General features: G+C 42.7%; 1 protein-coding gene across 1 annotated transcript in view; it reads left to right on the top strand.

The window, feature by feature from the left end:
• Window positions 1–26,587, top strand: part of sardh (sarcosine dehydrogenase) — a 33,521-nt gene extending 6,934 nt beyond the window's left edge. The window contains exons 9-22 of the mRNA XM_062413300.1: window positions 2,610–2,739; window positions 4,066–4,152; window positions 7,514–7,604; window positions 7,811–7,952; window positions 11,466–11,549; window positions 11,818–11,931; window positions 12,414–12,552; window positions 14,153–14,266; window positions 14,911–15,058; window positions 19,078–19,171; window positions 21,387–21,549; window positions 21,669–21,837; window positions 22,163–22,298; window positions 23,461–26,587. Coding sequence (XP_062269284.1) covers window positions 2,610–2,739; window positions 4,066–4,152; window positions 7,514–7,604; window positions 7,811–7,952; window positions 11,466–11,549; window positions 11,818–11,931; window positions 12,414–12,552; window positions 14,153–14,266; window positions 14,911–15,058; window positions 19,078–19,171; window positions 21,387–21,549; window positions 21,669–21,837; window positions 22,163–22,298; window positions 23,461–23,589 — 1,740 coding nt within the window. The 3' untranslated portion in view covers window positions 23,590–26,587. The remainder of the gene's footprint in view (window positions 1–2,609; window positions 2,740–4,065; window positions 4,153–7,513; window positions 7,605–7,810; window positions 7,953–11,465; window positions 11,550–11,817; window positions 11,932–12,413; window positions 12,553–14,152; window positions 14,267–14,910; window positions 15,059–19,077; window positions 19,172–21,386; window positions 21,550–21,668; window positions 21,838–22,162; window positions 22,299–23,460) is intronic.
• The last annotated feature ends 65 nt before the right edge of the window (window positions 26,588–26,652 follow it).

Below are 26,652 nucleotides of genomic sequence, written 5' to 3'. Positions count from 1 at the left end.
TCGTCTTCATTACTTACTGCTGTATTAACTTGGAGGTCAAACTGTATTCTTTACAGGACTCATAAACCTCTGTGAGAGTGGAAGGAAGATCTTAATGCTAGTGTAATCATTTTTGAATTGGTCCATTATAAGTGAAAGTCCTGCACTCTCAATTTAGTAGAAGTAAAAGTGTGAAAGTGCCATAAAGCACAAGAGACAAAAAGTTAGGGAAATATCCTTTTATATCCAATAGTTGGATGAGAAGACAATTGCCCCAATCATGACATCTCCCCTGTTGTTACAGCATCAAGTAAATAAAACAAAACCATCTTTGAGAAAATCATACATACTTTGAGCTTTTAGTTTGGCCCATGTCTCATCCACTAACATGAAGGAGTACTACTGCAGCCAGCCACCAGGGGGCTATCTAGATGGTCTGACAGTAATTGGAGAGTACTTTGTGTTCTACACATTTAATTACAGACGCCATTAGAAAAGTAAGAGCACACCTTGCTTGTAATAGTCTCAAAAAGAGTTTTGTGTTGATATTTTAGGGAATATCAGGTATCTTATTACCTACACACCAGATATTGAATTTCTAATGGGCGGACTGATGAGCATAATCCATGCTCCGAAGGAAAACGTGTGAACACCCACAAACCCTGTAGTTTTAGATTCACTCGCGGGAAAATAGCTTTTATTGGAACATTAAAACCGAAGCGTCTCTGTAAAAGACGGAAATAACAAGTGGCTGTGAAAAAACAAATCATTCAAACTGTCCTTTGGCAGCTATAAAAAAAAAAAAGAAACTCCACAGGCAGTGCTTTTATGTACTTACTGACTCTTTTAAAGAGGGTGGTTTATTTTTTATTTTGCAGATCGATCTTTATAAAAGCCTGAGAATCAACAGGTGGTCTTCGTGCTAATGGAAGTGTACTTTCTCTCAAGGTCACAGCTTTTCAGTTTGTCTCCGATCCGGTCCCGGTGCTCCCTGGGGATCAGTTCTTCACACCTCAGTCGCCCCCATATGATTTTATTCCTTCAAATCTGTCTAAAAGCAATGCAGCCCTTCAACCTGTGCCGTTCACAAGTAACGATTTCTAGCTGCATCCATCCCATTCATGAGTCGGAAGGAGCTGTGAAATGCAAAGGATTTGAAATAGTATATCAATATCAGCAATCAATTTAATTCTATTAAGATAATGTTGCCTCTTCAACCGATATCTTTTGTTGAGATAGTGTAAACAATTATAATAAATGTTCAGTTATTGTAAAAAGTGGACACAGATCAAATCTGCTCGCCTCTCGTGACTTGACGACTTGTTCTCTTTCCCGCTGCCTTCCTATCTGCACTTTAGAGGATTTCTTTGTGCACGAAGCGGCGTCTTTTGTTCTCGCTCTGCAGCCGAGCGTTTGCTTTGATGTTTCGAGGCGGATGGAGGACGAAACCGAGATACAGAAAGGAGAATTAGCGGGGAGACGGGAGAGAATAGAGGAGGCCTGCTGAGTGAAGATGAGTGGGATAGATGGCTCGGGAGGGATTGAGAGGAGAAGTGTCGGCGTCCGGGACAAAGAGCGGCACTCCTCACACACTCCAGTGTCGGTGCTCAGCAATAACGCACAAACTCTTTGTTCACATGAAAGCGGCTGCCGTCAGCTTATACCTTCCATGTGACATTCAGGTCTTAATCAAAACTGAAAGTGTCACCACTGACGTTCATTGTACAGCCACAGGGAAGTGCTTTCAGTTAGCCTACAGCTCCTTTGTGCAACTGCTGACTGCTTCAACTTGAATAAATGCTTTTATTCAACACTTTAGGCATTTAAGGGAATAAGTTGATGCTGTTATCCAGAGCGATATTTGTATAATGTGTAAGAGGGAACTGCATTACACAATCCAGAGCATCCAGGATGGAAAAGATCTCCTGTGAATCCAAGATGGAGAAGGCCTGAGAGGAGAGGATGAGCAGATCAGTGCAGGGATACAGGGAGATATACACATGGCTGATAAACTCGCAGCACAGGGCACAAGGTGGTGAGCTGGACTTACTGATTTTGAGCTCAGCCACATTTGTGAAGGAGGGGGAGAAGTTGGAGGGCGAGTCGGTCTGTGCTGCTCTGGGTGAGTTGCTGGAGCTTACAGCTGAGTTCTGGCCCGGATGAAGAGGAGGGAGTTTGCCGAGGGCCCCGGAGCTGGGAGCAAATTAGAGCTTGGACCAAATACTGAGAGAGAAAGGGTTTGATTTGACAGATTCACGTTCCCGGGTGAGAGAGTAGACTCAGAAGACAGGACATGTTGCAGCTGCAGTGGGAACCCGCCCTACACAGGATCATGTTTCAACTTGATCTCGATCAGGTTTTTACTGAAGTAGGTCAACAGTGGTGAGGAAGAGAGAGAACAAGGAGCTTATCAGTCTGTGAGGATGGGGCACCTGCATTGGACATCACTGTAGACACGTGGATTTGTTTTCTCAGGAGAATTTTTAAAAGAAAATATGAAAGAAGTAATGGCGATTAATGCATGTAGCATTATCTATGTAAACGGGTACTAATTTACATTTCCGTAAAATGGTTGCCTGTAAATCTTCTCAGTGTAAGATGTTCTTCTTCGTCTGTGTATTCTTTCCCAGGTGTCTGATAAGTTCGCCTTCAGTTTGTTCGACCTGGACTGGGATGTATTCACGCAACATATTGAGGGTGCGATAAACCGAGTACCCAGTTTGGAGCAGACTGGCATCAAGTCCACTGTATGTGGTCCAGGTATGAACACACACACACACACACACACACACACACACACACACACACACACACACACACACACACACACACATTTCCACACAAAATCCTGTGGAGCCTTCTTGTAAATGTCTGTAACATTCAGCACGACAGCAGGGGAACAAGCAACTTAAATGGCACTTTTTAAATTGGACACATTCTAATTTAAAAGTGGAACGTATCCATCTGTAAAATATCGTGCTCACCGCCGCCATACTGCTCCTGAATACTTAAACCATGTGTCTATGTGTCAGGTTTGTAGAGGAGATAGTTTGATTAGTTCAAGCCCGACTCCTTGTCCGGGAAATATCACGTCGCCATGTTGCCCGAGCCAATCTGTCGCTGTGCAGCCTGGAGAGTTTCACCGTCATATTATGATGCAGCTGTTTGGGTTGTGAGACAGATAGTGAAGGATTCTGTGAGGTTTTCTGAGAATGACGGAAAGAAAACAGAGGGTGGAAGGAGGGAAGGAAGGAAGGAAGGGAAAGAAAAGTTGAGATGTTGAAAGAAGTGGAGGAAAAGTTGAGATTTATGAAGGAAGGAATGAAAACTTGTATCTATTTAAGTGTGTTTAACTTACATTAGAACACAACCCTGTAAATCTAATTTACATTTAAACACAACCCTAAGTGATAGATATTCACAGTGAGCGTACTGAGTCCTTGACTTCTTTACTTAGAAAGAGATCAACCTGAATAGAGAGGAACTCTTCACCATGACCCAGGTACTAAGAGTACGACGAGTATCATCTATATGTCCTCAGGAGGGTAGAAAAATGATTAAAACACCACTTGGGGAAAGTTTTGATGCTGTTAACTACTTCAAAATGTTTTCCTGTGGTACATTCAGCAGGTAATTGAATATGGCTGATGAACCACTTACTGTGTACCATAAAACAAACACACATGCACTCAGGACATAAGAGAGAGTGCGTCTGGGTATTTTTAGCCTCAGTGAGTGAAGTACTTGACCTTGGATCTTCTGCTCTTTAAGTTCCATTCAATAGCACAACTGAAGTACTTCTTTATGCTCACTGAACATAAACACTCTCTGAATTTTAACCAAGTAATTAATAACTGAATTTGCAAACATAAACCTTTTATTAGAGTTGGTGTAAATTGTCTTTATTTGAATACTTCTTAAATGTCTGTATTACACAAAATAAAGATTTTAAAATGTCACTAGAGTCTAATAAAAGTATTATTAAGCTGCACTGAGAACAGTTCACCTCTGTGTGGCACCTGTTGTGACCTGCGTCTGTTTCCCCTGATGCCAACAGAGTCTCTCCCTCTTTGTGTTTGTTTTCAGAATCGTTCACGGCCGACCATAAGCCGCTGATGGGAGAAGCACCAGAGGTCAGAGGTTTCTTCCTGGGATGTGGCTTCAACAGCGCGGGTACGTGCCGCCGGGGCAGAGAGACGGAGATGGGCGTAGGTGGAGGGGGATTTAAAAGACACAAAAGAACAGAAAGAGAAATGAGGGGTGCACGATGATACCGGAGTGTAAAGACAAATCTCCGGTCCAATTGTTTGCCTCATAATCTTTACCTCAAACAAATTCTACGACTCACTCACTGCGATGTTTTTTTGAAGTGCTCGGTTATGAGGCTTCCCTTGAGGAAACGCTGAAGTGATAGAGCTAGAAAGGTCATAGGAATCTTCAGTGGCAAAATAAACAGGACAAAAACAAGCATGGAGAAGTGGTCCAAGAGTGTTTCGACCCAGCAGCCGCCAATCTCCGTGGACACTCAACGTACAGATGAATAATGGAGTGCTTTCAGAGTCCAAGGAGGAGACGAACACACACACACACACACACACACACACACACACACATACACAGTAACACACAATCACATACCAACCACGTCCCAAGTCCATTTATTACTTCACTCACAGATGAGCTTACCTCTGACATTACAGGGGGAGGAATGCGAGCGTCTCTGCAATCTGCAGAACGCAGATAGAGGGGGAGTAAAGGGTAAAGCCATCGCCATTAGTGTTGGGAGAAAGCTTTCTCCTGCAAATGACTCCAGGGGTCAATACGGGTTTCATGACAATCGCCTGGGAGGTGCCGAGAGGTGGAGTCGTAACGAGTCAGCATAAAGTGGTTCCAGCGTTCACACCAACAGCGTGACCTTGGATCTGACTTTTGACGTATTCTTGCATTTCTTGAGCAACTCCTCCCTCTCTTTCTTATTCCCCAAACATTTTATATGCCCTGACATTTATTTGTTAGACATTAAACAGAACACAACAACAGATCATTTTGATAATTTGTTCATTGTGGCAAAAACAAATGAAAAAACCCACAAATTTACCAGTTCATCATTGTAAATTTAATACTTTTTTGCTGGGGTTAGTTTCGGTTTCCAAGCGAGCACTAAAACTTTGTACATGACGAGTTATATTCGTTGCCTGGCAACCTTCAGGTGCTGACTCTTGGAGTCAAAACCACTTTTTAACGAGGGAGTGCATTTATTTATTGTGATTACGGCTCCTTAATTGCTTTTAACTGCCGCACCTCCGACCCAGCAGCATCACCATCATGCTCATAATCACAATAATGAGCACCTTCCCCGGTATAATGGCGAGCCGAGTCCTTTCATCTCATTAGACGGCTCAGGAAATTGCCCGTATCTCGGGCAGTGCTCCACGCAGACTGAAAAAAAAAAAGCCATTGGGTTTTGTGTCATAATGCTTCTTGTTGCTTTCTGCTATGAGACCAGATTCTCTCATTTAGTCACAGTTGTGCTTTAGAAGATGCAGAGAAAAGTGGAAGATATGATGGCAGTGAGGTGGTTGGAAGTTTTTTAGAAACAGCATAAATTGAACTGTGCGGTTGCCTCAGATTTGAATACAGTCAAACAACAATGACAGTTGATTTGATACCAACATAACAACAATGCAGATATAAAGCTATCAGCCAGGTCGCTGAGCTTAGCATAAAAACTGGAAACAGAGGGGAAAGGGTTTGTGTTAGTTAGGGCTGAAAATAATACGTTTTCAATAATATAATTTTTATACATTTTTTGATTAATTGATTTTTCTGTAAGATACGTATTCAATTAGAAATTTGTTCAATTTAGTTTTGAGTTCTATTCTAGACTATGAATATGTTACAAAATAATGAATTCCTTAATGTTTTAATGGACAGTAAAAAAAGGAATAATTTACAATGGAAATAATTATTAAATTAAGTAATAAATGTAGAAATGTAATTAGAAATGCAAATTTGTCAGGCATTTAAAAGGGCAATTTCGGTTGCCAATTGCTTTTCCTTTTTAATATACACACTGTCATTTCTTTTCCCATTAGCTGTTCAATTTGCTCAGTGTCCTTTAAGCCTCTCTTCTAACACTGTTTAGGTGTCTACATATCTTATCACGCAAATATACACAGTATATATAATTACAGGTTTGCTGATGATGGGGAAGAGTAAACACAGCAATCTGCCTTTCTCCCTCTTTAAAAGCGTCTTGATGGTTTGCAACATCGCTGTCAATTTCAGAAAAGAGGCAGAGAGCAAACACCTAACGACAATCTGAGAGCGACGCAGATGTGCGAAGAGGGAATGAAGGATAATGACATAGAAAGGAACAAATGTTTCCACCGCATCAACAAGCAATGATTGAGTGAGACACCAGCAGCAGGGGAGGAGGAGAAGGGGAAGTTCGGAGGCGGTGGAGGAGTCGAAGGAGGGATGACAAGATGCGTGGAAGGAAGAGTGAGGGATTGACACGCAGATAAACGCTCGCACATGAGCGTGGTTATCTCTGGTGACATTCATCAGTGCCACCTCGCCCTGCTGCTTGTCTCCACGGCCTCTTTGGACAATTCCATCATCTCCTTCTTTCACTGTCCTCCCTCTGTCTCTCCACCATCCATCCATCCATCTATCCATCCATCCATCCATCCTGACCGCCACTCAAACGTCCACCCGGGCTTTACTAGGAGTGACAGTGCCCACGATTTAGTGGAGTGATAAGAGATGGAGGGAGATGGATGCACACATCCCTCCTTCATACACACATGATAAATATACGCAGCAACACAAAACTGAAAGGGAGCAGCTATATAACGCAGCAGTTTGGGGTCTGGCTGGATTGAATTCCCCGTGTTGCTGTGTGAGTTGAGATAAAGTGACTGCTGCAGCCGCTCTGTGCAGCTGATGAGGTCAGTTGGACCAGGGGCATCTGTGAGCAGAGGTCAAATGATGGTGCAAAGGTCAAAGCAATCCACTTTAGGTCATGTGACATACAGAAGCTGTTGCAGAAGAAAAAAATCGCCTGCGGTTTTTGTTCAGGTTGTTCATCTCATTTCCAGAGTGGTGATGATGCAAATACCGGTTATTTTTATCATCATTAAATCAACTTCTTTCTCCGAACTGATCTCTTTAATCATTCAATTTTATAAATATCAGAAAAGAGTGAAATCACAGTTTTTCAGGCAAAAGTGACATCTTTTGTTCTGTTTGACGTCCTATCAGGAATTTTCTTTAAAAGAAAGCATTACAATGATTATAATAATCATTTAATCATATATAATAATGTTTTGTGGCAATTCTAATAGAAAGAGATATAAGAATAATTCTCATGATCAATAAACTCAAACCTACGAGAGAGAATAAACAAATTAATTTGTCATATTGATTAAAGTCACAATTTTGGGGGAATACTTTACCTGCGTTAATATTATACACATATAATACAATGCGAGCTGCAGTTTGTGTGACGTTCCTGCTCTGTGTGTGTCAGGCATGATGCTGGGAGGAGGCTGTGGTCGAGAGCTGGCTCACTGGATCATACACGGCCGCCCTGAGAAGGACATGTATGGATATGACATCAGGTACATCAGTGCACTCAAATATCTTAAAGGGTATGAGCAGTGGCGGCTATAAACCCTTTCTATCGGTTTGGTGTCACTCGACACAGATATCATTCTGAGCCTTCGACTTTATCAAAGAGCAGCAGGAGAACCTGAATAATAGCAAAGCTTCAATGTGACTTTTAAATGAGCGCTGATCTTTTGAATTCCCCTCCCTCCTGTCTCAGGCGTTTCCACAACTCGCTGACGGACAACGCCCGCTGGATCAGAGAGAGGAGCCACGAGTCGTATGCTAAAAACTACTCCGTGGTGTTCCCCTTCGACGAGCCGCTGGCCAGTCGCAACATGAGGAAAGACCCGTTCCATCAGGTACAGTGAGCGGTTTGATCTCCGCACTGAAACACAATGTGTCTCGAGGAGTTCGAGGAAACAAGCCGAACCTACGGCTCTCCGCTGATGAGTCATTTGGTTCAGGGCAGCACAGGCTTCAATTGCAAAGAAATCTCTTGAAAAGAAGGATGAAGTAACAACTGATAACGAAAATAACATCACACAACAACCTTTGTGCATTTACAGTATTATTTTAGGTTGAATGGTGCTCTAGGTTAATTATATCCTGAATACACACATTAAGTTATTGACCTATTAAGGTCAAGCAAGTCCTGTATGTGTCCTAATTACTCCTGATCAGTGTTGGTGTTATTGTTAAAGTGTAAAGTGAGCCCAGGTCAGCGGGGGAGTGACGAGGGAGGCACACAGATCAATACGGCACAAAAGGAACGTAGCGGAAACCAGATAGTTGATAATGTGAATGGAATTATCCCACATGAGCAATAATAAGCCCTTATAAATGTTGTGTGTCTCATTTAAAAAAGATAAAAGCATTTTGTAATCCTATTGACTTAAAGTGAAATGAAGTGACTGTTGAGCTGTTGGACGAACAGTATAATGAAACAACCAAAAGCAAACACCTTAGATAATAGATCATTTTCTTGTGCTTCTCTGTGAAATGTTACACAACCATATTAATGCATATCTTTCTAAGATCTGATAAGCATTCAATTGAACCTTAGTTTTATCCAAGCATTCAGTTAAGTAAGAAGGGATTTTACTTTATGAGATAGAGTGTTGTGAGTGTGCTCCCAGGATTCAGACAGACACCTGTTGGAAAGGTCAGAACGTCACAGGACCAGTCATCTTTCAGCATTTCCCGTATTTGTCGAGGTTGCATGACTCACTTCTTTTCTCTCTCTTACCCGTTCGGTTTCTGCTCTGCCCTGCTGCAACCTCTCGCTCTCGCTCTCTGTCCTGTTTTTTTTCTTTCTGGCCTTTACTCATATTTCCCCTGATATTCTCTCATTATCACATCTTCGCCCCAACACAATCCTCTCTTCCTCTCTTCCTCTCTTCACCCTGTGCGTTTCTCCCTCTTCCTGTGGTCTCGGTCCTTGTTACGGTCTGTTTTTCCGTGAGAGAGGGAGGTGTGCCGCTGTTTCCGTCGCTCTATTAGCCTCTTTAACCTCACTGTCTGGTTGACTAATTGAGGCGGTGATGTGCTGGTGACGGAGCAAATCAACAGATTAAACGATGCAGAAACCCGGGCTCGAACATCTGTATGCACATCTGTACAGAGAAGACGATAAATAGAGGCGATGAGGGAGAGTGGCTCTCCCTCACCTTGTCCTGCCTCCCCCCTTCCTCTCTCTCTCTCTCTCTCTCTCTCCCCCTCTCTCACGCCCTCTCCTCTGGTCGGAAATAAAGGCAAATATATTGATGCACGAGGCAGTTGCCAGTGTAACACACCCCCAGCAGCTACATTTATTAATGCGACCGCTGCCAACACAACTACAAATGATAGACTTAGGATCCGTAGCCCGTCCCCGATGTCTCTCAGCTTCCTTTTTCTCTTCAGTGCGACTCAATGTCTTAATTGGACTTGCCACCATATTTGATACTTTAATTAGTCATGCTTTCCTGTTGCAGACCTCTCTTTGATATGATGGGTGGATGTATTTCCTTTTATTTTCCTTTATTGGTGTATAGCCATCTCCTCATAGACGTTTCACAACCAGTTGTCGTTTGGAACTTAGCTCTCAATGACCCTCCTCGTATGGGGCATTAATATGCATCGTGGGCCATAAGTGGAAAGCACAAGTACATCAGATCACACCTTACGTGCTTCTCCATGTGCTCGAGCGACGCTTCAGATCGGATCTCACTTCTCCGCGCGATATGCAAATGCAGTAAACACGTACATCAAACAGAGGAAGAAATTATGCATCTCTCAGGCAAACCAAGTTATCCGAGATGTTTGACTCTGCTGTTTTCTGTCTTTGAAGAAGCCAGTTTACACAATTTAAGAAGAATGAGTCTGACGGAGTACATACTTGTATTGTCAGTAAAGCCCAGGACACAGTGTGCACACTGTTAAAAGAGCGTGGCAGCGTGTGGTGTGGATTACCTCCGACTCTAGTCTGAGCAATCACATCTCAATGGCTCCTCAATGCATCTTCAATGCTTTCAGACCTGTACTCAGTGCTGTTCATTTACGACCGGCTCACAAAGGTGCATGTCAAGGCCGGATTTGAACAAGGCCAATAAATCATTCCAATGAATCGCAGCATGCAGCGTTATTCTGATCCATCGTCCTGCTCTGCATTAACACGACATCTAAAGAAGAAAACTCCCACTTTTTATCTCAGCTTTCTCCAATCGATTAAGTGCAGGGTCAGCCATTATCATGTTATGGTTAATGTTATTACGGCGTCAGATTTGATGGGAGCTGGCTACAGAGCGGAGCACTCAGGTAGCCAGACTGCATCTCGAAGGAGAGCAGAGTCCCTGAGAGAGCGGCTCAGTCCAGCCCTCGGCTGCGAGCCCATTAGCCCTTGCTAATCACTCATCGAGGGCCATCACCTAGCAACTAGCCTTCCTGCTGCTGCACAGCCTCAGGAAGGGGGGGGGGGGGGGGGGGGGCAGCGAAAACAGAAAAACACTAGAACAGTCTGTTTGTCATAAATTTTTAAAGAGCCTTTGTTCATGATTCTCTGCTTGCATGTAATCATGACGCCATATGTTATGGCTAATAAGTATTCAAGAGGGTTGATTGGTCACGGGAGCTGTTGAGGTAATGAGATGGTCTACTTCTACGAGCCTGTATTCACAGCTCAAGCAGGCGCATCTCCGACACTCACACGTTTCCACCACCTCGGTAGCAGGCGCAGTAAATATAGCTCAGTGTGGGTAGGTTTGGCAAGACACAGCTAGCTGCCTGCTAGGAGGAAAGCATAGCAGAACACATACCTACCAACTGTGGGCGACTGTCAGTTTTAACAAGGAGGACGAGCGCTGAGTATCTAATATTAAATACTTCAACAGGCTTCAAGAGACCAAGTATCAACAAGCGTCCTATATTTACGAGACTTTGAGCTAAAACGGGGTTTTTATCATCACTTCTCATCCCTTCCTCCCTTGTAAGAGTTTTAATAGTCAGGAAAGTTAATTTGCATGTAGTGAAAAAACTGCAGAGAAAGACTTTTATTATCACCCGACGGCAGTTCCTCTCTGACTGTTCAGTGTGGTAATTAAAGTTAGTTCTATCAACTGTAAGTAGCCACAATCGTTTTTTTGTTTTTGTTTAGAAAACAATAGTCAAAATGCCCTCATACTTAATATCTGTGGTTGCCCTGTCAGTGAATTCTTTCTCGATTACAAACGTGTGGACTTTTGTGAACATGTGCTTTTAAATAGAAAAAGAAAGGATTTGCATTCGTTCGGTTTGTTCCAACACAAACACCAAATCAAAGCTTCTCATCCTTGTGTATTTTACCTCTTTGTGTTTTTGTGTGTGTGCGTGTGTGTGTGTGTGATTGTTTGTTTTAGGTGCTGACGGAGCAGGGCTGTGTGTTCCAGGAGAGACATGGCTGGGAGAGACCTGGCTGGTTCAACAAAGACGGGCCTGCGCCTGTGAGACACACACGCACACGCACACACACACACACACACACACACACACACAATGCACGCAATTGATTTATTTACTTCCATATATTGACAAAAGGCACTTGGAACAACTTGCTAGTTTTTTCTGTTTTTTCTGAATAGGACCTGTTTGAACAAGCTGACTGCCAGTAATGGACCAGACTGACTTCTCTACACTTAATGATCAACGATAGATAATTAATAATGATTAATTACTTACTCTCTATTATCTCTTGTCTTTGTTATTACACAGGTTAAAGACTATGATTACTATGGAGCTTATGACATTCAGACGAATGTGGACCACAAGTACAGCGATCTGTTGGGGAAGGAGTACACCTTCGACTTCCCCCCACATCACGACGCGGTGAGCATAAACGTTTGTGTGTGAGACAATGTGTGTGTGTGCTGCCCAGTAGACCAACGTTCATTAACTGGATAAAAAATATTCTGGCGGTCAGATGAGTGTGAACATGAAGCTTCCCCAGAGACTAGCGAACGCGTGGCCTCATGGGAAATAACGGCCCTGGACGGCAGACAGGCTAGAGGAGTGTAGTCTCTGAGTTTTATGGTGCGTGAAGGAGTTTGAGGGGGAGAGCCAGACTCCCTGAGCGGCTCGGAGGACAAATCACAGAGAGACGATGACAATCTTGATGTGAAAAAACTCGCTATAAGTTTCCCCTTTGATATAAAAGTGTTGTGATGAATGTTGCCTTCAAGGATCGAGCTCCAAAGATGCACTGTCATCACCGAAAAGTCCCGTTTGTCAAACAACAGGAAACAATTTTTTCAATGTCATTATTTGGTCACGTGTCATGATTTTTTTTATATTTTTGTCTCTAAATGCAGATTAAGAGCGAGTGCCTCTCATGTAGACACGGTGTGGCTGTGTTTGACATGTCCTACTTTGGAAAGTTTTATCTCACCGGACCAGATGCCAAGAAGGCGGCTGATTGGCTGTTCACTGCTGATGTCAACAAGAAACCAGGTCAGTCTGGCTGCTACCGATACACACACGGAGCGCACACACCGCACGCACAGGCACAGACAGATGGAGGAGGAGATTGACTGACAGAGTGAAGAGGTCCAATACACGGATAGAGAATCTCAACAAGGTGACAGCACAGTAGGAAAAACACTCCATGCTTCCACAAACTCTCGAAAAATGCCCCTTCTGCATGTATACTATAATCTAATCTAATAGTGGCACTGGAGAAAGTGGTGGCAGGGGAGACTTCATCGCCTGATCTATTTGTAACTTACCTGCCCGCTCCCTGCAGTCACAGACGTGTCGGGGGCGTACAGGAAATAGATATCTGTCAGTTTGTCTCAAAGAACTGCCACTGAGCAAATTACCGCTCTGCACAAGAGATCTGGGGGACGCTGGTCTCAAGCAGGGCTGCTTAGTGTTCAGGCCCAACAGAGGCAGACCTGAGTGACATCCGTTCTGCAGCCAGAAAAGTTCCTCTTCAAGTCTTAAGATCTTGTGCTCAACAAACTCCAGGAAATGTTTTTTACCCATTTCAATCGCCACCTGGTGGCTGGCTGCAGTATAGATCGTAAATCCTGCCTCCTCCATGTTATTGGATGGGTCATAGACCAAACAAAGTACAAGACAAATTAAATTTTCTCAGAATGCATGCAATGATTGACATCTGAGACTGACTCCCGATTGGTTGGGTGCATGTATCGATGGGACCTCCGACCTCCAACAGCTACTGCTCATAATCTGGCTCCAAATACGCGAGTGGAAGTGGAGATGCGTCTTCCATCTTTACATCCAGTCCATATGTGATGCTTTCTGTGAGGGACTGTGCAGGAGAAGTCAGACAATTATATATATAATTTATTTTGATCCCATAAAAGAGTTCAAAAGAACAGAAACATCCACTTTAACTTGTAGCTTCTTGAAACAGCTTTTATTTGTCTGTCACTCCCTCTTTCTGTTTTCCAGTTCTTTATATTTAACAAATATATGGTTGATTCTTGCTCAAAGAATATTTCAAATTAAACTTCCCCAACCCATTAAGCCCCTATTTTCTTTGATTCCCCCGACAGGATGAAACTCTGTTATCAATCATTCAGTCAAATGGGAGATGACAGTCACATATTAAACATGTCACTTCATCCATCAGCTCCTTCGGCCGATGGGAAGACGCACATGTTCTTGCTATTAGACACAGACTTCATTCATTAGTAAATTACTGTGAGGACGTCTTCTTTATGAATATCTGTGTTAATTGATGCTCTCAGCCCTCATTTGGTTTTTCATCTGTGTTCCCTGGAGGCAGAGGGTGATAATGATTGCTGCATAAAAAAAAATTATAACAATACCGTAGCCACGAAAGAAGTTTTAACAAAACACAAAAAAATCACAATTATTCACACATGAGGTGCAGGAAAGCACAGAAAATAATTTACTGTCCAAGAATCGGTTATTAACAGAAAAATGACCTCAGATTCAGGTTGATTTTTTTATTTATTTCAAGATTGCTGTCGACTTGGTTCCAAGAGAGCGCACACTTGAAATTGGCCCACAAATTACGCCTCTAGAATTAAGTGTGTGTGTTTGTGTGCGTGTGTTTCAGGCTCCACTGTGTATACCTGCATGCTGAACAAAAGAGGAGGGGCGGAGGCTGACCTGACGGTGAGCAGACTGGAGCCCGGCGCCGCCATGCTGCCCCTGGCACCAGAATCCAACGGTGAGAAACTATGTGTGTGTGTGTGTCTGTGTGTGTGTGTGTGTGTGTCTATCCATTGTTGTATCCTTTCCTTCTTATTTCAATCTGCCCAGCACCTTGAATCTACCTCTGTAAGTGAAACAGGCTTGTAAATAAAATAGCATCGCCTTGCTTTGTTATTCCGTCACTGTTGTCTTTTGTCAGCTGTCGTATTTTATTCCTTGTGGGATTCATCATTGTGTTGAGTCGAGTTGAGATGTATTGTAGTTTTATTCTGTGCCCTTTGTTGTTCTGTCTCCCGACTCATCTCATCAGTCCTGCTGGATTCATCAGCACTAACAGTTAGATGCAGATCCATTTGTTTTACTTTCTTTAACATTGTTAGCATTGAATTTAATGGGAGTTGTGCACTCGGGGTGTGATTTTAGTTTATGTCTTGTGTAGACATATATTTTCTTTAATATATAAGTGCATTTTAATTTTACATGTTTAAACCTCCTGTCTCTATTTCTTTTGTTGTATTTTCACGTTGTTATAAATTAACATACTGTGGTTTTTAGTGTGTTGTTCTGCTGAAAGGTTTTCTGTCAGTTGCTCCATCTTTCTTTGTCTCTGTCCCACCCCTCTTAATCATTTCCTTCCTCTCTCCCCCCCCACCGCTCCAGGTGATGCATACTACCTGGCCATCGGAGGCGGCGTCGCCGAGCACAACTGGAACCACATCAGAACCGTTCTTCAGGACCAGGGTTTCCGCTGCCAGCTGACAGACTACTCTGAGGAGATGGGCATGCTCAGCATCCAGGGACCAAAGAGGTGGGACAGTAATGGAGGAGTGGGAGGGGGAGATGGCTGCGAATGAATGGGAACGGTGACGTGATTTATGTTTCCAGCTTTATGGTCTTTAGACGGATTGTGATTCCAACCTGGGCACAAGAGGGAAACTGAAAATACCAACTACTGGATCCATAAAAGCAGGTTAAGTGTCTTTTCTCAAGATCTGGAAATAGACATAAGAGGAAAGCAGAAGGTCGGGTTGACTGTGAACAGAACATAGAAGGAGCAAGGTTCAAGGTTAATTCTGCACTTCGACTTCTGCATCTGCTGTTAAACTTATATCTGCAATCATTTAACTGTTTTATAATATAATCCCTAAGTAGAAACTGGTCACCCTACTAACTACAACTAACCCTAATCCACCCTGAAGCGGTTCTCTGTCTCAGAGCATGAGCTTCAGCGTGTTATTAGAGTGGAGCCTGATGCATCACATTTCCATAATTAAAATTACTCCTACAGAATCACGTCTCATCGCCTGCACTGTCTGTGATGCTTATCCCCATGTGTAAACACTGAGCTAATTGTCAAATAGCGTTAATCAAATATTTTTAAATCAGGTGTAATTATGCGGCTTAGCAGTGATTCAAAGTTGCAGATTTTTATGAACCTTTAATGTGGACAACCAGGGAATACATTTGAATACCATCAAGCACTGGGCTTATCGCAGACTGGTGTGTACATAGATGAAGCTGCTTGTTTCCACTGGATGAGCCTCTGGATCTGTTGTATAGTCTGAACGAGGACTGCAACTAACTCTTGTGGCTTTGTGGATTTATTGATCTGTGTCTCTAGATCTCTAGTCTGGACCTGGATGTGTTGTTTATTTATAAGGCTTTATTAAATCTCTCAGGATGGAGAGAGGGTTGTCTACTATCCAGAAGGTTGTTGGTACGATCCCTGTGTTCTTGGTCAAGATATTGGACCCAAAATTCCCCCTGAAGGCTGTGCTGGCTTTGAGGGGTTGATAAGACGGTAAAAATGCTATATATATATATATATATAGGTCATATACATTTGAAACCTTCAGATATTTGTAAAGTATGCCTGAAGAAAACACATGATAGTATCATAGTATTACCTCGGTTTGCTCTGTATATATTACTATAGTATAGTATAAATACTCATACCAAATATTACATTTTAAACGATGATATTTAAGGCTGAATCAGTTGTACCTAATTAAATAATTTATTGGCTTCTTCTGAACTTCTCTTCTTTCAAAACTTTCTTCCTGCTTTTAGCTCCAGTTTTGTTGTTTTCTTGTTCTTGGAGTTTTTCTCAGTAAATGTCTTTAACTCACTAATCAAATATCCTGATCTTTGTTTATCAGCAGCACCATCATGCATTGGTTTCCTCATCTGAAGATGCTCTTTCGAGTTCGGATCGAGGTGGCACTCCGAGCTTGTCACTTTCTTCTTTCTTCCTACAGTTATCCTTTGTTCTTCACTCAAAGTGCAAGCCGGCCACTTTTCCCTCTTCCCGAGCTCATTCTCTGAGCTCCTCATCGTCTATCTTTTTCTTCCCCTCTCACCTCCTTCCTCCTCGTCTTTGTTCCTCCATCTCACCAGCAGCAGGGTTCAGGCCACTCTGTTCTCTGTGTGGGCTGCGTCTTCGGTTTTCTTGTCTCTTAGTCCTTGTGTCTCTAGATTTGTATCCAGCTCTTTCTCAGCCTCCTCTCCCTGCTCTTCCTTTATGGCTCTGCCGCCTGTTCTCTGTGTGCTCATCATCTTCTTTTCAAAATATCTATATCTCTCTTGCTTTTGTTGCTCGCATCAAACCAAAAATCAATAGATCACAAGGTTGCGGATTCTAAAATTGAGACCAAAACGTCCACGATCAGATATCGTGATACAGGATTTAGAAACTGCGATACTCTAAAACCCAACCGTCTGCCTCCAAGTTTTTGTTTTGTCTGTTTGTTGTTTTAGGAATGATTAGAAAATACATGGACTACTTTTAAACTTGAAGAAAACCAGTAGGGGTCAGGAATTTTGTTTCAATCAATGAAACCGATTCCAAGCGACAAGTTCACGTACTAAAGTCTGTATGGACAGTGAAAACTTTACGGATGATTCCGCTGCAGACAGCTATATAATGCAACTACTGTTATTATGATTAAACATTTGCTTTATTATGAAACTGTGGCAGGACCAATTAGAAGATGACCCGCTGCCACAGTCCCTGTCCCTGTCCCTGTTTTGACATGGAAGCATATGCATTAGCCTCGGCAAAAGAATCCTAGTTACTAATATAACAAAATAAATGTTTGTTTCTCAATGTAGGGTGAGCCATACATTTTGTAAATAATACATTTGTTGACTTTGGTCCACTCAAGCCCACAGTATAACTTAGGTTAGTTTAATGAGCAGAAGATGGATGCAGACCTCAGGGTAAATTCTATTCAGCTGTGTCGGTGCATTATGGATCACCCCTAACTCAGAAAACACAAACAAAAAAAAAACAGGTTTTGGGCGAACCATGGATTTGTAGAATTGTGGCACCCCTATTCATAATAGATGCACACACACACACACACACACACACACACACACACACACACACACACACGCATATATATGATACTGATTATGGAGCTCGTTGACTTCTCTAGAGCATTCAAAGCATACTCCGCTTCTGAGTGTCTGTGTTTGCGTGCATGTTTAAGTGTGTGTGTGTGTTTGTGTGTGTTTGTGTGTAAAGTCTTAACAAGATTGGCGTCTCTCTGCACAGAGCTGTAATGATTCTCAGCTCCTCCGTATTGTCTCCACCAAGTACCAATGTTCGGGTCTCATGAAGCAAATTGATCTCTTTAAAGCTCGAGAGGAGAGAGGAAATTAGAGCGTTTATGGATGTTTGTCAGTGTTTTCCTTCCCAGAAATGTCTGATTCAGATTCTCTCGAGATGGGGATGTCACCAAGCTCAGCAGACTCCCTCTCTCACAGCTTGGCAGGGCGGTCCAAAGGGCAAAGATAATGCCTGCTCGGTTCAATGTTTCACAAACCTAATTTCTAACATGTAAAATTGTCGGATATCCTTAAAGAAGACCCACAAGTGTTTGTATCCATCCTTGAATCCAGAGCTGAGACATATTTAATTTGCAAGTCAGTGAAACAAATTGGTGGTTGCAGGACCCCTGTAACACACACAAACACATGCACACACACACACACACACACACACACACACACACAGACACACACAAACACACACACACAAACAGAGAGAGCCATTCACTGATTATATATAGCTAATTGGCCTTGCTCTCGGGTTTTTGAGTTCAGTGAACAAAGCCTTGCATGAGGGAGAACAGAAACCGGAGGACAGCCTGAAGAAAACATCAGACTGTGAATCATCCCCACATGGATGCCTGCACACATCCATATATGCAAGAAATGTTTTATTCACATATAAGAGACTGTAGCGGCATACGCACATTTCTTCATCCACATCAGTTGCTCTGTAGAAGGAGGACACCCACACACAAACACATACCCACACATGTGCACACAAACGTAACCTGTACCCTTCCCCAAATATCTTCAACCCTGGCTCTCCGCCACGCTGCTGCAAAAATATCTTCTAGAAAAGGCCCCACGCACCGTTTTCTCCAGCAGCCCACTCACAAACATGCAAGTGTGCAAGGAGCAAAGTAATCTAAACTTAGGCCTTTTTTCAGTTGACTCATCTTTATATAATATTGTTTTTAGTGTGTGTGAGTGTGTGTGCGTGCGTGCGTGCATAGGTGAGTGCATACATATATTTAGATGAATCTGCAAAAGATAATGTACGTTCACTGAAACTGCACTTGTTGACGGAGGTGTCCAACTGCATTGCAGTATTTCAATTTTTATTGTTGTATTTCATGTTCAAAATGGAGCTGCGGATGTGCAATACATCAGCAGCTTTTGTTTTATTGATCAATCATTATTAGTTGTATTGATCTACTTTAAATAAACTGATGCGGTTTATGATTTTCTGTGTTTTCTGTTTCTGTGCAGTCGAGAGGTTCTTCAGGAGGTGCTGGACACAGACCTGAGCAACGAAAGTTTCCCCTTCTCTACCCACAAGGTTGTAAACGCAGTGGGACATCAGGTGAGACACACACACACACACACACACACACACACACACACACACACACACACACACACACTTGAAGCCTCAACTAATTTCTATATTAATTGGATGTGGTGCATTTGTCAGCTTCATAATAACCCTGTCACTGCTTGTTAAATAAAAAAAAACATAGTTAATTAAAAAATACTTTTATGCAAATCACTCACTGTAGAGTGAAAGTGTTTTATTATTTCAAAGGTTCAGTCGACAGGGACTGATGACATGTCGGTGGTCTCACGCTTTCCACGTTTTTGGTTTCTCCAGCTCTTTCTAAATTCAGTTTCTTAACATTTTACACCTCAGGTCGATCAACTCAAAACAAAGTTGGTCTCGCTGTTGTTTATCAGCAGCGTGGAAATCACATATTCATTAATAATACTTTGAAATAACGGGTCCAAAATTGCTGAGAGGTACCGAGGCTCGGCTTCTCGAGTTGACCTCCACAGTGTCTCATGCCTCGAATCAAAGAGCATGTTGTTCTGGCGCGTGCATCAACACATACTGTGCGTACACACACATACACACACACACACACACTCTAGCTCTGTTTTAGTTGCTTTTGCATGAATTATGCAGCTCTCCATTGATGGCAGTCAGTATCTCCTCACAGCTCTGCAGGAGTGTGTGTGTGTGCCCGTGCAAACTGTTTGTGGTGTGTTCCATCCCAGCTGGTTGCTGGCCTTGTCCGGGTGACATTTTAATGGCTGCACTGCTGCGAGAACAGTGCTCACTCTGCCCTTTGCTCCACTCAGAGCTCATTAGACTCTCTCTCTCTATCTCTTTCTCTCTCTCTCCTGCTGGTACGAATGTTAGATAACATGATTTCAAGTTTGTCAGAATTGTTTCGTGCTTGTGTCTGTACTGTGATTTTGTCTTTTTATTTGTCCATCTGGAAAATCCACAAATGACGGGGGAGCGAGAGGCGTCTGTGTGTTTTTAGGTCTGTGGCTGACGTATGTGGGTTGAGTGTGTGTAGTGAACATGCGCGGGCTTACATGTACTGTCGTCTCCAGAGTTTCGTGGTGTCCATATGGATCCCAGGGTGATCCTTGGCTGGCCAGATGGCCTGGCTGTCACAGCTCCCACTGGGGAAACTGTTGGAGAGAGTTTTTTTTTCCCTCCTCGTTTTTCACTCACTTCCACATTTACTTCCACTTTCCTCCTCTCCTTTGCTTCCCCTTGTCTTTCACAAATATAAATATTTTTGGGCATCCTATTCTGGTATTTGTAAACATGGATTTCATTCTCATATCGTTTCTTTGGGGCCATAATGATCTGACAAGTAGAGAAAATACTTAAAAATCAATAGAACTAAAAATTCAAACGCTAAACATTAAATTCGAAATTAAAAACAGAAAGCTCTTCTATAGAAGTCCAGGTGGATCCTGCTTTGCTGTCTGACTGATCTGCCATGTAAATGTGCGTTGGAGTTGGTTCAAGCTCAGAAAAAAAGATGTTTGTTTGTGTCTTCAACTTTCCAATTTGATAAAATAGGTTTTCATTGATTCCCTCTTTACTCTCTGGAGAAGCTCGAGCTGTAGGTAAAGCTCTTCAGCTGCTCGTCAGTTCATTACAGCAGCTCCAGGGATTTGGAGGGGACGACTTTCTGTGTCTACCTGCTGGGAGAAAGATTTAAAATGATTTCCATTAAAGTGAGGTATTAAAAAAAAAAAAAAAGCTGTGGGAGACTCGTGCTCCCAGATCTTTACAACAGAGATGTTGAGTCATCACGGCCAGTATTCATGAAGGATAAAACCTCAGGCTGACAAATACTCAACCTTTTCCTTTCGGTTTTATTTTAGCATCTTTTTCATACCTTCAATATATCTCAATCTTTCTGTGTTATCCTTTCTTGTGTGTTTTCTGTCCCCTCCATCATCGACACCTCTCAACCCAAGAAGCAGTGATCGCTTTGACTGAAAGAATTTTGGACACGTTCATTTCTAAACATTTATCTTATCCCTGCATCAATTTTAATCTCGTTCTCCTCTGCTCTCTGGCTGTGCGTTTTACTTTCGTGCAGCAGGACAAATCAATCTCGTCCTGGAAGATGAAGACTCTGTGTGTATATGTGTATAAATGTGTGTGTGAGCTAGAGAGAGTGAGCACAAGCAGAGTGGTGGCAGCTTGGTCCTCTGCATGCTTTTCCCTCCGACTCTCTGAGCCTCCTCTCTCCTCCTCCCTCGTGCAGGTGCGAGCCATGCGTCTGTCCTTTGTCGGGGAGCTCGGCTGGGAGCTGCACATTCCCAAGGACGCTTGCCTTCCGGTCTACCATGCTGTCATGGCTGCTGGTGCGAAGCACGGCATCATCAACTCGGGCTACAGGGCCATCGACTCGCTCAGCATAGAGAAAGGTAATAAGGTCATGATAAGTGCCCCTAATAAACAGATCAAGCTGAGCTCTGGTCTTAGCTGACAAATCAATTTGCTGCTATTTTTTTGTGTGCTTATTGTGTTGTCCTCTCGTGACCAGGCTACAGACATTGGCACGCTGACCTCCGCCCGGACGACACCCCCTTGGAGGCGGGGCTAGCCTTCACCTGCAAACTAAAGAGTTCAATCCCGTTCCTGGGTCGCGATAGGCTGGAGGAACAGAAGAAGGAGGGGCTTAGGAGGCGCATCGTCTGCTTCACCATTGACGAGTCAGTAAAGTCTGATAAAAAACACTTGATAGAGGGAAGGGAATTCTATATCTGAAATAACCTAAGCTGAAAATCAATTTGAGAACAGTCTCAGAGATCAGAAGCTTTAATATTAATGCATTTACTAAGGTTAATGCATTTATATTCTGTATATGAGAGAAAGGCTGCCGCGATGGAACACTAAATTAAACTTTAAATTAGTTGATTTATTGAGTGTGTGAAAGAAACAGGGCATGTTGGGTGTGTGTTTTAATGTAATTACATTTCCACTTCTCTTTCTCTCTCTCTCTCGCTCTCTCTTTTTCTCTCTCTCTCTCTCTAATAGGAAAGTACCGATGTTCGGTCTGGAGGCCGTTTTCCGTAATGGAGTGCCTGTCGGTCACCTAAGGCGTTCTGATTATGGCTTCTTCATTGACAAAACTATCGGTTATGGATATATCCGCAACCCTGATGGAGGAGTGGTAATGTTCACTTTTGTTATTTCTCATTTGGTTTCTTATTCAGCCTCATTTTTCTTCTGTGTTGCTCTGCTGGTCATATCACAACATAACATGCAAAACATAACAGATGGAACAGCAGACAAGAGGGCAGGAGAGATTATAAATTATCTGCTGAAGTTGCGTGTCTAAAGACATTTTTTTTAAATGTGCAAAACCTAAAACAATACGTCTGTTTTTGTGGAGTTTTGAGATCCGTGGCTCTGAGATGGGGCTGAGTAGGTGTGTGTGCAATATTTGTTGTGACCAGCAAAACAAACTCTCGGCTTTGTCGAGCTATTTAGTTGGGAAATGCACAAACTCAACACATGCACAAAGACACACACACACTCACACACACTAAAGTCAAGAGGAAATTATTTAATCGGATCCCAGACGATTTTCACACCTGGCATCCAAACACTTGATGCTGCTGTTCTTGCAACTATAACCAAGTGACGATGACATTCTGGCTTTATACGATGACAATTCAACACATAAAGACTAAAAACCTGGATATAGAATGAACTCACTTTCATTATAGAAACCTGGTATCGGTTTGCATGCAGCAGGGTCGCCTTTAACAATCCAGGCTTGGGAGGATTGTGAAGGAAACAATGAACAAATCCATGTAACTCTGGATCCTACCTGGACTTTGATCTCAGGTTATCGAAGTGTAACAAGTGTGTGTCTGTTTATACTGAGACAAAAGCATCACTGTCCATCGTGGCGTTCCTCTGCAGGAAGGTCTTTCGACTGTAGATGTTTTATTTTGTCCCTGAGCGAGATTGTCATCTGGACAGAATCGGTGAGCACTGTGCCGTTGTCTCCACAGGCTTCGCAAGTGGTGGCAGGGGAGAGATGTTCTCTCTGTGTGCGTCTGTGACAGTTGGGTTGCAGAGCTGCAAGGGGGGAACAGGGAGTCAGTCAGGGTAAATTGCCTCTCTGTGCTACGAGGGACCTGACATTGACTCATGAGAGAATGAATTGCTCACAGTGCTTTTAGAACTCCCGTGTCATCGTCTGGTGTCAAACACGAACACAGTGAATTTGTCACTTCTCGATTGCGGCCGTCCCTCATTTCCCCGAAATCTAAATTCCCTCCTCTCTCTCTCCTTCTCCTTCTCTCTCTTCCTGTCTCTACCAGGTGAGTGCTGATTTCATAAAGAGCGGCGACTTCACCCTGGAGAGGATGGGAGTGACGTACAAGGCCAAGGCCCACCTCAAAACTCCATTCGATCCTGAGAACAAACGGATCAAAGGCATCTATGCTTGAGGACCACCGACGACAAAAACAAAGAAACTGAAAACAAACACATTCTGGTTGGAGGACGAGGCTGAGGGAGGAGCAGCTGATTCTTCTCTTCTCTTTCATGGACGGTTTGAAATCTGTATCGAGGTGTTGAAGAGGTTCTGAATTGAGTCTGTTGTGTCTGAGTGTCTTAAAGGTGATTTAAGGTCTCGGCTCCAGGTTGTTGATGTCCACTCTGGATTTGTGGGGTTGGTAAATATGTCTTGTTATCTCCTGTAATCAGGCAGCAAACACAGCGGTAATTGTGATTCCCTCCCATGACTCTACTGAAGGTGCAATGGTGGCAAGTTTTACATTAACTCCACCATCTGCTGGCTTTTGAGACTATATCACAGCTAATAGGGCTGAAAGTGACAGATGTATATGCGTGTATGGAAGCTCATTACTGCCAACATGAGAGGAAAAAGGATCCTGTTAGCCAATATAATGAGAAACTTTCACCAAGTAATGGTTTACTATCTTCAAATAAAGAGAAACTTTCTCAAAACCTAATCATAGGGTACGATCATACTTACACGAATGCAGCGGAATATCACGGCTTCACCGAAGTTGAACTCCACGCGAAGCCTCGCTGCTGATTTGCCTGGCCACAGGAAGCAAATGTCTTATTCCCCCCCGCCCCCAGCTCACACAGATTGGATGTGAAGGTTTGTCACTGCTATATTTGTGCATGTGTCCACAGTCTTGCTTACCTTGGAAAAACTGACTTATTATCTTAAATAATGAGATAACAGGTTTCATGAAATATTGACTGAGCATCTTAATCTTTCAAGATAAATGGTGTGTAACAGCATTTTTAACATTATTTTACCCTTATCTTCATTTAAACAAGAAGAAATACTTTCCCTTCCAAGTACATCTGTACATCTGTAGCTCCATCTGTAACTTCTATAGCTACTCTACTCAAGTTTCGCTTGTGTTGGGGAGCATTTCAGTATCTAAAAAAGTTCTGAACATTATGCTCCAGAACCATCATTGTCTTCCTCTTCTCCAGTAGCACTGATGGGAAACCTTAGCTAGGTCACATGACTTTGGTGAGTCTGAGTCCAAATTCTGAGAAAGTTTGTCTTTATTTTGAGGATGGTTCTAATTTATAGACACCATATTTTACTTTTGTCAGGCCGTTAATTCTAATTTCTTCCTTATTGTCCACAATATATTTGATCCTGTTGTGGTGCTGTAATCTCTCGTGCATTTTTCCTGCGAGACCATAAAAAACTATATAAGGGAATACGTCAAGTTTTCCCAAACTACTACACAGATGCCCTGCAGGTGTCTGGAGTGAATTACAATGACTGATCGTGTGCGGATAGAAATGAGTGTTACTCGCTCGTGTGTTGTCTAGATGTGAGTGTTCATCAGAGCCGGAGGAGCAGGTAGAAGAGAAACAGCCCGAGGCGCAGAGAGGAACAACCAGGGACTAAACACAGCTGAGGAAGTATGATGACAGGGAAAGAGTTCAGTTAACAAGAAGCAGCTGTTGATGTTAACGTGCTGGTACATTGTACCGAGTTAAAGAACTCCCGTTTGTCTTATTTTTATGTTGAAGTCGAACCTAATACTGTGTGTATCTGCTTCACAATATTCTCTGTAAACAGATTCTAGTTTGACCAATCCGGTTTGAGCAGGCTTTGATCACCTGCAAGTAAAAGGGTCGGCATGGAGATAAGAGCAAAAGAGGCGAGAACGCATATACCAACATGAATCAGCTTTTTAAGTTACCTGCCTTCATATGCAGGTATTGAGCCAAAATGGCGTCCGGACTGTAACTGTAAACAGTGTTTTGGCAAATGGAAGATTAAAAAGTCTTGTCCCTGGATTTCTGCTGTTTAAACAAGAAGTCTTAAAATATTAAAATATTGCTTCTTGCCCCCAGAGGCGAATTCATCGCCAGACGAGAGCCGATGGACTCAACCTTATTTCCAACAGTATCTTTAAACTGGGAAGCATCTACGTGGTGCGGCCATTAAACACCACATGAGCCTGATTAGCAAACACTCATCATTTGAAACTGAGAGCTTATTAAAGTGGATTGGTGATGGGTTCAGTGGGACTGACCTGTAGGACCTGAAAAAATCACTCATATTCATTGTGCTGAATCAACAGCCTGAGTCTGTGCAGAAACAACTGTTGGTGCCTTTCCATGTGAACTCTTTTGTGTTAATAAGTGACAACAAGCTTATTAACACAAGCTCGCTCCTAATGCTCCTGTTTCAGGAGAAAGTGTGAAAAGAAGAAGACACTAGTTTATCACCTTGTTAACTGATTCATGTCTTAAGTCCTGGTGCTGGTGCATGTACAGTAATTAAAGCTATTTTGGTAATTCTGTGTGTTTACATGAGTGTCTTACGAGTCAACTACAAACTGTGCGTCTGTCGTGTGTTTACATTAACGCTCTTCAGGCCAAAGAAGAACCGACGCACTGTGTGAACATCAGCTAAAAACAGTGGTAGAAACTCGAGGAGGGCGTCCGTGTGTTTAACTCGCCTCTCAGATGTGTGTGTGTGTGTGTGTGTGTGTGTGGCTCTAAAAATGTTTACTAATGTGGAATGATTCATGGATTCTGCCCAGAAAACCATTAATCACTCGAATGGTTGTTCTAAGGAGTAGCTCAGGTTAATAACAAGATTTATATGGGAAATGCGAAACCTACTGATAAACACTATCACCGCTGGTTCTCTACACCACAGGTTTCTCCTCGCGCAATTTACCTTCTCCTCTTCCCTCAGTGTGACGGTGATAATAAAAGTGCTGTGAAGTGCAGACAAATTATTAATTTCTCCTCCCTGAGCTTTTTAAATAGGGTTTTTCGAAAATGTTGCATCCTTGTTATTTCTGCCGTAGAGGTCAAAAGTGATCAGTGGCTCGTTGACCAGTTCAACATTATGAACTTAATGTTAATTTAGGGATTGATTCTGTCCGAAGCCATTCATGTGTTAATAAATGCCTTTTTAACTGCCAACATTTTTGTGACATTATTGAAAACATACAAAAGTATGCAAGGAAACACAACAGCATGTAGAAAAC

Source organism: Platichthys flesus, chromosome 19, assembly GCF_949316205.1.
Source record: "Platichthys flesus chromosome 19, fPlaFle2.1, whole genome shotgun sequence".
In the NCBI taxonomy this organism is placed as follows: domain Eukaryota; kingdom Metazoa; phylum Chordata; class Actinopteri; order Pleuronectiformes; family Pleuronectidae; genus Platichthys; species Platichthys flesus.
The sequence above is the reverse complement of the archived record's forward strand: the minus strand, read 5'-3'. Positions and strand labels throughout refer to the sequence as shown.